Below are 12705 nucleotides of genomic sequence, written 5' to 3'. Positions count from 1 at the left end.
GGAGGAGTGCAGGAAGAGGAAGAGAGGACAGAGGACAGGAGAAGAGAGGAGAGGAGAGGAAAGGGAGGAAGGGTTAACTTGCGCCTCACAGCCATGGAATAGGGGGGGGTACTGTGGAAGCCTCAAAAACCCAGCAGACACTCTGGTCCTCCATTTGAAGTTTCTGGTTTAAAGACAAGCTGAAGTTCACTTTTTTTCTCAGTTTAGTCAATTCTTCACAAGCACACATGTATTAAAGTGTACAGTACTGTGCAACAGTCGTAGGCACCAGTATAACAGTGAGTGAGCAGTGTGTACACTCAGTATGTAGTGCATATGTGTGGTATGTAGCATATTTGGAAATCTCAAATGTGTTCTTTTATACTAACACACACACAAAAATAAACATATCTATATAATAAAGCCTAGGGTGCCTAAGACTTCTGCACAGTACTGTATATAAATATATATATATATATATTGTATACTGTATATATTTTATATTTCTTTCCATCCACACTTACGGGAAAAACTATTCAAATTCAGATGTTAAGTCATTGTGTGCCAGTGGCCGTGCATGTCAATCAAATGTCAATTTCAAAGATTTGTTTCATTCATGTGTACATGCTATCGCATCGAAGACGGTGCAGCTGAAACTTCCATTCCAGCTGGTCTTTTCTGGATGAAGTCCCTGCATTGTTGCTCAATGGCGCCCCCTTAGGTTGGTTGGGTCCTTACACCAGCTGCCCCATCCGAGTCATGGTTGGGAGTGTTTCGATAGGAGGCAAAAATTCATCCCCCACAATCCCATTTAACTTCAGCCAATTCAGGAGGTTAATTGAAGCTGCATTAGCGAATTGGAAAAAAAGAAATGGCCTTAATGTTCCATGAGGAGTTTTTCATTTAGTGAATTGAATTTCAATTCCTCTCATGAATCGACTGGATGCAAATGCAATTGACACCTCCCCCGACCCTCCCTTCCCCCCACAACCTTAGACTGACCCCCCAAATTGACGGAATGCCCGCAGTTCTCAGATTGGTCAACACCAACACCGACCAATGAAAATAAACCCACATACACCCACATGCATACACACACACACACACACACACACATACACACCAACATCTGTTGGTTTTAACCAGAAGACTAGCCTACAATGTAACTGAAACCCTGTTCAGAGACGTGTCTTTTCACACGACAGCACGATAGTGTCGCAAAAAGCACCACAGTTTGCCACAGCTGGCACCACTACTCTGAAAGCGCACGGGAATGGCCGTTCTAGCAGGCGAGTTTAAGCCGGAACGACACCGCCAGCCCAACCCCCCCCCCCAGCCCCCCACCCCGGCCTGCTTCTCTCTCCCCCAATCTGCGTCGGGAGCCCCCCGGGCCTGAGCAGAGCCGGGCCCGGGTCGGCCGGCAGAGGAGAAAAAACGCTGAGTCGCCGTTGTCCACACACCGACATCGCTGAGCGTGCTCAGACTACAGATGCAGATCACTGCAGGAACATCACTGCGATTTTAATATTTCATTATTAGTATTGCCACGGTTCAGGCAGACAACCTGAGAAGCGCTGCCCCCCCCCCTCACGTCTAATAGGAGGGGCTATAAACACCACCAGCCTTACCTGTTTAGTCCTTGCTCATTTTACTACACTGCCCATTAGCTGCTGCCCCACCTGCCCTGGTGCAACCACACAAAGCTGCCCTGCTGCCTGGCTCATTCTGCATGCTAAAGCCATAGCGCTGCCTGGCTCATTCTGCATGCTAAAGCCATAGCGCTGCCTGGCTCATTCTGCATGCTAAAGCCATAGCGCTGCCTGGCTCATTCTGCACACTAAAGCCATAGCGCTGCCTGGCTCATTCTGCACATTAAAGCCATAGCGCTGCCTGGCTCATTCTGCACATTAAAGCCATAGCGCTGCCTGGCTCTTTCTGCACAATATAGCCATTGTGCTGCCTGGCTCATTCTGCACACTAAAGCCATAGCGCTGCCTGGCTCATTCTGCATGCTAAAGCCATTGCGTTGCCTTTGCCTGCATGCATTTGCATGCTATTGCCACTTCTGCTAGCTGCTGTTGCTTGAATTATCCTGCTATTCCTAATGCATGCGCTCCCACCATCACCACCCCAGCATCCACTCTGCTTCTCAAGATCCCCATGAGGGGGGGTGTGTAGCCACTCCCTGTTTCGGCTGGCTTTACAGGAAGTGATGCGAGGCAGAGCTGATGCTAAAGTTTGAATTTACTCAATAAATATTGCTTTATTCATCGTGAGCTGTCCGACTGAACTTAATTTTACTATCACTGTAATTTTTAAAACATGACTATTATTATTATTATTATTATTATTATTATTACTATTATTATTATTATCAGTTCTTGTTACATTACTGTTATTGTTTAAACATTATTATTAATAGTATTATTATTAGTTCTGTTGTTAAAACATAATAAAAATGATCATAATAACCACAATTATTATTATTACTAGTAGTACTAGTAGTAGCAGCATTAGCATTACTTTTTTACTAATTAAAACATTTATTACTATTTTTTAATTGGCAGGCAGCTTTTTTCACAGACATTCTAAATGTTGTGCTTTAAGGCTATTTTTCTGGACTAACTTTCTGAGCACTGGAACAGTACAACTACAACACAACAGCGTGATAATGAAAGGCTCAGAATACAGTACTATGCACTGTATTATGCGGTATAAGTCAGTGTAACGCAGTTCTCATGTTGTTTTTTATACATTTATACATTTTTATACATTTTTTATACATTCAAAGTTCTGGTCCTAACTAATAAAGTTTCCAATCAAAACCCCCTGCATGACTAGGCCATACTATTTAATTGGTAAATGACAAAAAAAGTTCCTGCATACACACACACACACACACATACACATACACACACATACTCTCTCACACACACACACACACACACATTCACATGCACATGCATATACTCACAGACATATTCATTACATTACATTACTGGTATTTGGCAGACTTATCCAGAGCGACGTACAACAAAGTGCAAAGTGCAAAGTGCAGCATACCCATAACCAGGGGTAAGTGCACTGAAAGACCCAAGAAGTACAATTTCAACTGCTACCTGCACAACAAAGATAAGGACCAGGGCCTGTTTGATCATTGGATTTTGTATTTTTATTTTTTGTTGTTTTTTAATCGTAATATTCTCACGCACCTCACATGTACACATAAATACTCACATAAACACATACATACACATATGTATTCACACACACAAACTCACACACGTGTACACACACACGCACACACACACACACAGGGTGCATTCTGTTCAGTAGATACACACGCCTGGGGTTGGAGAGAAAGCCTGGGGCTATGCTAAGGCTATGCTAAAGCTATGCCGGGTATGTAGGCCACACAAGCAGAGCATGATGAGGTAAGGGCCCTCTCATCTCGTGACCCAGCCACCAAGAAGCCTGTGTGTGTGTGTGTGTGTGTGTGCCAGTGTGTGTGGGTGTGTGTGTGTGTGCCAGTGTGTGAGCGTGCGTGTGGGTGTGTGTGTGTGTGTGTGTGTGTGTGTGTGGTTGCGTGCGTGTGGGTGTGTGAGTGTGGGCTTGTGTGTGTGTGTTTGTGTGTGTGCATGGGTGTGTGTATGTGTGTGTGTGGATGTGTGTGTGCGCGCATCCCTAGTCAGACCCCCCCCCCCTCCCATCCCCCCCCCCCCCCGACTCCTACCTCCATCCAGGCCCTAATCCTCCTGTTTAAATTATGTGTAATAACGACATGCAATAAACCTGATCTGTCCCATTTTTGTGACAACATACACACAAGAATTCATACAAACACACACAGACACACATGCACTCAGACACACACAATATATTTTCTTTTTGCTGGTGTATTTAACAATCCAGTGAACAATGTTCCTTGAAGCCATCCAGGTTACGCAGTGGAACTTCACAAGTGTATGCCTTTCCCGTCCAGTCTGAAGTGGAGGAACACCGCGGAATAAATATGTATTTAATCACTCAATGACTCATGTCTTCACACATTCCAGTAAATGAAGAGAACATTTATGTACTGTAAGTCCTGGGTGTTTGCACATCTATGGTTTCACTGACCACCGGAGCAGTGTGAAAGTTCCCATTTTACATAGGCTTCTAGTTTCCCAGTCAATGTTTTTGTTGAAAAGTGTGTGAAAAATAGCTGAAAGGCCATCTCGGTGTTCCATCAAAAACAAGGATACACTTGGCCGAAAAAGTGAGTTTGCCAACTGACTAGGAGTTTGTCCGATTGGGGTAAACTAACGTAAAGTCTGTTTATGTTACAACGTCTCTCAACCTCAATTTCCACTCCAGTAGACCTCAAGATTCTGGCTTCTGCTCACTGGGCTTGTTTCATTCATGCATTTTCAGAACACCACTGTTGGTGTGATTTCACACAACAAAAAAAAAAAGAGAGACCCATTGGCCTTCACCCAATCACAGAACCATTGGCCGTCACCCAATCACATCTGCTGCAGATTTCTTGTGAATTTTGAAAATAAACGGCATGCTTCAGCACAATCGCCAGTTCTTGCGGCCATCTGAGTCCAGTGGGCACAGCAGCCCTGTCCTGAGGAGACTCTTGCTGGGGTACGTAGAACACCAGAGGGTCAAACTGAGGACCCAAAACTAAAATAACGAAATAACTAAATCCGCGACCTCCAAGCTCTCCTCTGTCATCTCGCCTGATGCCACGCGGCCAGCGGCTTTCACCGTATGTGGGAACACTACAGTGACGTTAGGTACGAGCTCAACCCTGCCACGAAGAGCACTATCGCCGAAGCTATCCATTAGTGCCTTGACCGTTAGCATAGCTTAGCCGCTACGAGCTCAATCACTGAAGATATCCGTCAGCACCTTGACTGTCACCACAGCTGAGCTGCTACGAGCACTATCGCCAAATCTATCCATTAGCGCCTTGACCGTTAGCATAGCTTAGCCGCTACGAGCACTATCGCCAAAGCTGTCCATTAGCGCCTTGACCGTTAGCATAGCTTAGCCGCTACGGGCACTATCGCCAAAACTATCCATTAGCACCTTGACTGTTGGCACAGTTTAGCCATTGTGAGTGCTATCACCGAAGCTATCCGTCAGCGCCTTGACCATAAGCACAGCTTAGCCACTGTGAGCGCTATCACTGAAGCTATCCGCCAGAGCCTTAACTGTTAGCACAGGTTAGCCGCTACAAGCGCTATCATCGATGCTATCCATCAGTGCCTTGACTGTTTGCTGTACATTCCTGAGTGACTAAGAAGAGCCAATAGCAGAGAGGGGATGGAGGGGGGGGGGTTTATTGCTTTCACATTTAATCTGTTTAAGTGCCCTGTACTTAAACATTCTTGGTTGGTTGATACTGCGGCCCTGTTACTTTGATCGATCACCCTTATGGTGGCCAAATAAAGGCTGGGCGGGGCATTAGTGTAATGCTCCTCTTGGACAAAGTTTTTAATATTAATGGAGGGGAACTTGGGCTGTCTTGCAGTCATGCGTGTGGGTGTGTGTTTGTGTGTGTGCATGTGTGTGTCTTGCGTCCTGGGGTGTTTTATAAATTTTTAGCCCCAAACCTTAAATTGTTGTCCATTTTTGTCATTAAGGGCACACCTTGCTCCATTCTCCAAACATGAGCAGCTTTTAGTTTCATTTTATCCTACAAACCAACAGAACCAGTGCTTAAAATGAGTCACGCATTTAATGGAAATATCAACTTAATAATAAGGAACATTATAATGTCAAGCAGGAAGGTGCCAATAAATAAGGGCCTTCCCTGGGTTTATCTTCTCTGCATGGGACAACCTGCCTGATAAGGTTCAGTGTGCACACTAAAAACTTATCTTGAAACTTTCTAGTGAAAAGCACACTAATCTAGATGGATTCGCACACCAGTGTGAACCCGTCCTGCGCAATCTAATATGCGCGGTTGCCAGTCTCTTCGGAGCAATCCACGCCGAAAGCAGCGGCCCATTCAGAATTTATGGACGCCCCCTCTCGCTCTCCATCGGGGTAAAAGTGGGCCGAACGCAATTGCACAGTGCTTTGCATTTAAGCCGGCCCTCCACAGCATGCGCTATCAAGCTGCAGCTCCACCGTGGCTATTAATACACTGCTGCAGATGCAAGGCTCGGCTGCCAGCTAGCCCTCAAGACCCACCAGCTGATCAGCCCCCTTTTGGCTCGAGCTCCGTGGGAGTCTTCCTCTCGTCACGCGCTTGTGCGGCGCGCGCGGGCGCGCTGTGCTTAGCACGGGCACGCGGGCTAGCGCGCTTTTGGTGCGCGTACCTCAGTTGTTCGCCGGTTGGTCACATATTTGGCTGCCAACCGTCCGGGAGTTCGCGACACACAACTTTTTAGAAATGCATTTTCCTCGCTGTTGGCTACTTCTGCGCACCGTCCTTGCACTTAAGCGTGTTCAATACTTTGTAAAATAAATGAGAAAGGAACTATGTAAAACTGTAAATGGTTAATTGAGGTTGCCAGAAGCTGGTTTCTTGAAGCTATTTCTAGCGCTTGTCTGATGAGTGTACGTAAACAATCTGAATGCCCCTGTTTAAAGCAATATTCGCACCTTTATCCGAGACGCTAGAATACTGAAACTTGGAAAACGAGTAAGGAGTAGCCGTTACTATTCATTTTGAACAGACACCCACAGAAGTTCATGTTTATGAGTCGCTTGAGCTACGTCCGTCTATATTACCTAACCGTCTCCGTATGTTGCTTAAATTCCCTAAAGTTAATATCCTACCATTTCAATAACAAGTTGTACTTTAATATAGCCACCTCTCTTTCACACACACACACACACACACACACACACACACACACACACACACACACACACACACATTACAGAGAGAGAGGGAGAGAGACTTATTATATCGCTTTAAAACTCCCAACGAGGCGTTAAAATATATGTTTCCTCCAACGAGCAAGTGACACGGAGATTGTTAGCTGTTGAAGGAAGTGCACTTTGCAGACGGTGAAATAAATCCGCACTACCGTGTCATGTGTGCGCATGCACACTTCCAGAAATTGGCACTTTCCAAAATAAATACATTCAAGTGCCCTAACTGTTCCCCCGGACAAACTGACTGACACACACGGACAAAACCCAAAGACCCAAGCAAACATCCAAAATGTCTCTCCGAAGCCGCTCGCTAGCATTCAGAGTGTGTCTGAGCAATAGAGAGTAAGGAAGAGAGAGAGAGAATAAATAGGAGAGCGATAGAGGGAGGGAGATGCGGTGGTGAAATTGATCAGTTATTACCTTGAAAAGGGACATAGGACATGTTCCAAAGTCACTGAACGAGGTCTTCCGTGTCTCAACAATCTCTCGCCGCGTTAAAAGATCAACACACCAAGCGGGAAAAAGAAAAATACACAGGCTAATACTATAGAATATGCAGATGTAGGCGGCGTTTTTAAATATTCCAGTCATATGAAGAAAAAAGAAAAATTATAATCCATCACCACGGACCGCCGGTTACGGCGACAACATATATACTTGTGCATATAAATTGTATATAGAATAAATATATCTCACGAGCAAACGTGTGTGGGAAAAAAAAACACGAGAGAGAGGGAGAGAGAGAGCGGAAATGTGCGCGCGTGTGTGTGTGTGTGTGTGTGTGTGTGTGTGTGTGTGTGTATGTGCGTGAGTCGCAGCGTGTACTGGAGAGCCTATATCTGTATCGTCCCCTAGCTACTTCAAATGTAAAAAGTACATGGCTGTTCGACCCAGAGCCCACAGCATGGCACTCAATGCCGCTGAAACACAAGGACACTCTTTCCCACACTGTGTGTGTATGCGTGTGCGTGTCTGATATACACCCTGCATGCTGTTAACATGCATGTAAAACTAAAAAGCACACACATGTAGTGTTTTTTTTGTTTTTCGGGTTTTTTACAGATTTTCAGCAGCTTATTTAAGTCTTATTTTTCGCATTATTCTTGTTGCATAGGCTACACCCGGTCAGTCACACGACAGTCAGACTCGGGCCCCTAACACACAGTAGCTACATAGCTACGGGAAAGGGGATTCGTCTGACCGCTTGGGTTTCTTGACCAATAAGAGGGCACAAGCGCTTAAAGCACTAGGCTGGTAAAACTACAGCTCTTGTGGCGATTTCTACTACGAATGTTCCGAGGATCAAGCTACATACTCGGCTATAATAACGTGACTTCAGAGGTCACCGACAACCTAGCCTATACAATACATGTTTTTCAAATGAACATCGGCTACATAATGAACATTTACTGTCGAACAAATTTAGCCTACGTTACGGCGACGGGGCTACAGACGCTGATACGATTTCAGTTAAACATGGGCAAATGAAAGTGTGAACGGCTCCCACACGGAGCCAAGATGGCGATTTGCAGGACGGACTGTTTCCCTACCTTGGACAGCGACTTGAACCATTTTAGAGCACTGCTGCCACCTGGCGGTCATGTATTGTAAGGAGAAATATGAAAATGTACCATGTAGGAGAATTGTAGAAAGCTTGGAGTACAAGCGTTGCTCAACTCGTCCACCTAGCGAACACTGTACGTAACTGCGTGTGTTGTCAAAGATTACTCCCACAGGGAAAAGCATTATTAGACACCCGCGCTTGGCACTGAAAAATCACCTTCTGTTCCTATGTATACCTGAACGTCTTTACAGTTTCGAGGGCACAACATTAATCTCACGACATCAATTTATTTTACTCACAAAATGTTACTCACAAAAAGGGTAACTTCAGTGTTCATTCGGCTAGTTCACGGTAGCATTTAAATTTAAATCTCTGTCTCACAACTTGTCATTAATAAGCACTGGTCAACGAAACAACGCTGGCACGGTAGAGGTCAGAAATACCTGAGCGCGGCCAACAGAAACGACGCTCAAGACGCCCGGTCCTTCCTTTGGCCGTTGACGTGGTGGAGCCTCCATCCTTCTGATCTGTCTCCTGTATTCAGGAACAGCATCACTCCCGCACACCTGGTCGAGCCAGTTTCCCTCGGCTCCCAGCGGTTATCGGAGCTGCAGGTGGCGTCCTCTTTCCGGGGTGTTCGAGCTTCTAACTGCTGCTCTTCGCGACGTCGCGACGGAGACGCTGAGGGCGCGCGTTGGCAGTGCTTTTTCCTCGCCAGCTGGTAACGGATACAAAATGAGATGCTGTGAATTTTACCCCGGCAGGTCCCGTATTTGCGCCCTAGCCGAGACTACAGAGCGACAGTCGCTGTTATGTGTTAAAATACCGAACACAAGGGACTAGCCTATATGTTTCATGCGTGCAAAAATGCACCGCCTATTGGTAACAAATAGCCTACCACATGTCCATTTCACACGAATGGAATGTAGCTATTTGTTTATCACGTATGTTAAGCCATAGCAACCTTCATGTACGTTTCCAATATTCAAATGTGTTCAATAGCCTACAAATTATGTAAGTGCTATGGTCTGACTTCTTTCCTGACGTGTGCATTTTAATCAGTTTTATAGTATCACAACGGGGTGAAACGTGAGTTTCCAGCAACCAAATAAATGTATTCACTTATTTCTGGGATGTATCATTTAGTTCCCCGGTCTTGTGCTTCCGATCAGTCAGTACTTCTCTGTCGTTCAGTCCCAGCAGTACATGATTGGTGAAGGTAACTGATCAATATCAGTCAGTTGGTATTGCAATATTAGTCTTTTGAGCTGCAGGATCATAAGTGAATGATATAGCCCAGTGGCCCTGGAGAGCCACAGGGTGTGCTGGCTTTTGTTGTTACTCAGCACTTAATTAATCAATAAAGCAGTTAATGACACAGTAAACTCACCTCACCTGGTTTCTTGTGTCTGAATCGGTTCCTGATATTAAGGCGAAAACAAAAACCAGCACACCCTGCGGCTCTCCAGGACCAGGTGTATAAGCTGATATAAGCCACTGATATAAGCCAGCCTCCTAAGATGAAGGCATCTTGACCATCGAGTTTAGGCTTGAAATGTGTTGGCTGGTTTCTCAGCTTTTGTTAATGGTAATGTGCCACTAACATAGAAGAACCAGTGGTGGTCCGATACCCAAGCGTTCTTCTATTTTGTCTTCACATGATCACTACCTTTACTGTGTGTGTGTGTGTGTGTGTGTGTGTGTGTGTGTGTGTGTTTCTGTGTTTTTGTGTTCCTGTGTCTGGACATTTCCCCCCCAACAGGTTTTGAAACAGCTGGTAGCTGTTTAACCAGATCAGATACCAGCTCCATACTCAGCATGGTTTGACCAGCTCTAGCTATGTTTTGAAACATCTGGCAATTTCAAGCTGGTCTAGCTGGGTGTTACACCAGGGCCCCCGGATGACGTTAATGTCCTCCATTGTGGCTGTGGATCCCCATCACTGGCTTAGGAAGAGTTACAGGGGGTGGATGACGGGCAGGGCTAAGAGTGCTCTCGGCAACCGGGTTCGGCCCGGATGAGCAGGGGAAGAGGTGTGTAATCGGGCGTCCTGCAGCGTAGTGGCTAAGGTACATGACTGGGACATGCAAGGTCGGTGGTTCGATCCTCGGTGTAGCCACAATACGATCCGCACAGCCGTTGGGCCCTTGAGCAAGGCCCTTAACCCTGCATTGCTCCAGGGGAGGATTGTCTCCTGCTTAGTCTAATCAGCTGTATGTCGCTCTGGATAAGAACGTTTGCCAAATGCCAATAATGTAATGTAATGTGATGTAATGTAATGTAATGTAATGTAATGTAATAATGTGATGTAATGTAATGTAATGTGATGTAATAATGTAATAATGTAATGAGATGTAATAATGTAATGTAATGTAATGTAATAATGTAATGTAATGTAATGTAATGTAATGTAATGTGATGTAATAATGTAATGTGATGTAATAATGTAATGTAATGTAATGTAATGTAATGTAATAATGTGATGTAATAATGTAATGTGATGTAATAATGTAATGTAATGTAATGTAATGAGATGTAATAATGTAATGTAATGTGATGTAATGTAATAATGTAATGTGATGTAATGTAATGTAACGTGTGAGAGTGGGGGTCGGGGTTGTTGGACGTCCTGGCGTGACGCTGCAGACCGCGCTGCCGTTCAGATCCTCTCTGGCCGTAAGACAAGGTCAGAGCTTCCTCCTCCTTCTCCATCAGCTCTCATTCCTCCTGCATCTCCATCAGCGCTCATTGCTCCTCCTCCATCAGCTCCTCCTTCTCCATCAGCTCCTCCTTCTCCATCAGCTCATTGCTCCTCCTCCATCAGCTCCTCCTCCTTCTCCATCATCTCTCTTTGCTGCTCAGATCTTCAGGCTTGCTTCCAAAAAAAAGTCATCTTTTTTTTTTTTTTTTTTTTTTAGTCACTTTATTCACATTATTCAGCTGCGGTCAAACCCTGGTATGAAGTTTTTACATCTTCACCGCTCATAAATACTTCCTAATCCGGACTGTTTACTGCAGTCTGTGGGTGATTTGGTGACTTGGTGATTTGGTGATTTGGTGCATCAATTCTAACATTTTCCCCCTGGGCGTGTTTGACAAATACATCATTCTATTTTCCAAAGGAAGAAAATTTTAATGATTTCAAGCTCTGGTCGGATTTGAATGCTAAATGATAATTGGATGGTCGACTTCAGTACTAACATTCTCCCAGGGAATCGAGCGCCATTTTACACTCTGTTCTCATCCGAGTTTGGTTTGTGTTACTCACTCTGCCTTACACAACACAGTGGACTTGCTCTGCAATTAATGTAATTTTCTGCAGTAACGCCCCCAGGGGTCTTTCAAAAAGTCTTGAGAAATTAAACCAATGGCTAAATAGTAAAAAAAAAAAAAAAGAAAGTGTAAATTTTACTATAAAACACTGACACCTGGGATGCCTGAAGTCTACCGTATAAATAAGGGTAAAACAATATGGCAGGAAGTATAGCGAACACGTCAAATGAAGGTGTTTAACCGAAAATAATACAACTATGCTGCTGAAATAGAGGAAATACATGTTTACTGTGTGTAACCCCAGTTTCCCCATGCTTAGGCTAAGCTGCAGCTTTCCCATTTGGTGCGATTCCCTGTGGAAGAGCCAGGGAGGTTAGGGGCTACCGGGACCTTCTTCATGAGGGGGCCAGGGGAGGGGGGGTCAGGGGCTACCGGGTCCTTGTTCATGAGGGGGCCAGGGGAGGGGGGGTCAGGGCTACCGGGACCTTCTTCATGAGGGGGCCAGGGGAGGGGGGGTCAGGGCTACCGGGTCCTTGTTCATGAGGGGGCCAGGGGAGGGGGGGTCAGGGCTACCGGGACCTTCTTCATGAGGGGGCCAGGGGAGGGGGGGGGTCAGGGGCTACCGGGACCTTCTTCATGAGGGGGCCAGGGGAGGGGGGGTCAGGGCTACCGGGTCCTTCTTCATGAGGGGGCCAGGGGAGGGGGGGTCAGGGGCTACCGGGACCTTCTTCGTGAGGGGGCCAGGGGAGGGGGGGTCAGGGGCTACCGGGACCTTCTTCATGAGGGGGCCAGGGGGGTCACAGACCCAGTAAAGGGGGAGGTCACACTGTAATGTTAGCCAATGATAATGACGCACTATTCGCAAAAACAGGGGCGGCATCTGGGGTGACCGACCGAATTCCCAAGGTGGTCAGCGCCACCCCGGCCAGCCCATTGGACCGGGCCCTGGGACGACCGCGCGCGTCTGGAGCCCAAGAGACGGCGGAACACACGCTCCGTCAAGTCAC

The 12705-nt window shown here is 46.0% G+C and overlaps 1 protein-coding gene across 1 annotated transcript in view; it reads right to left on the bottom strand.

Moving 5' to 3' along the window:
* Window positions 1–8894: 8894 nt before the first annotated feature.
* Window positions 8895–12705, bottom strand: part of LOC133137726 (PHD finger protein 1-like) — a 17712-nt gene continuing 13901 nt past the window's right edge. Inside the window, exons 16-18 of the mRNA XM_061256055.1 lie at window positions 12555–12662; window positions 12083–12186; window positions 8895–9215 (exon numbers count right to left, since the gene is read on the bottom strand). Coding sequence (XP_061112039.1) covers window positions 8895–9215; window positions 12083–12186; window positions 12555–12662 — 533 coding nt within the window. The remainder of the gene's footprint in view (window positions 9216–12082; window positions 12187–12554; window positions 12663–12705) is intronic.

The sequence above is a fragment of the Conger conger genome, chromosome 9, assembly GCF_963514075.1.
Source record: "Conger conger chromosome 9, fConCon1.1, whole genome shotgun sequence".
Lineage (NCBI taxonomy): Eukaryota > Metazoa > Chordata > Actinopteri > Anguilliformes > Congridae > Conger > Conger conger.
This window is presented reverse-complemented; position numbering and strand designations above follow the sequence as displayed.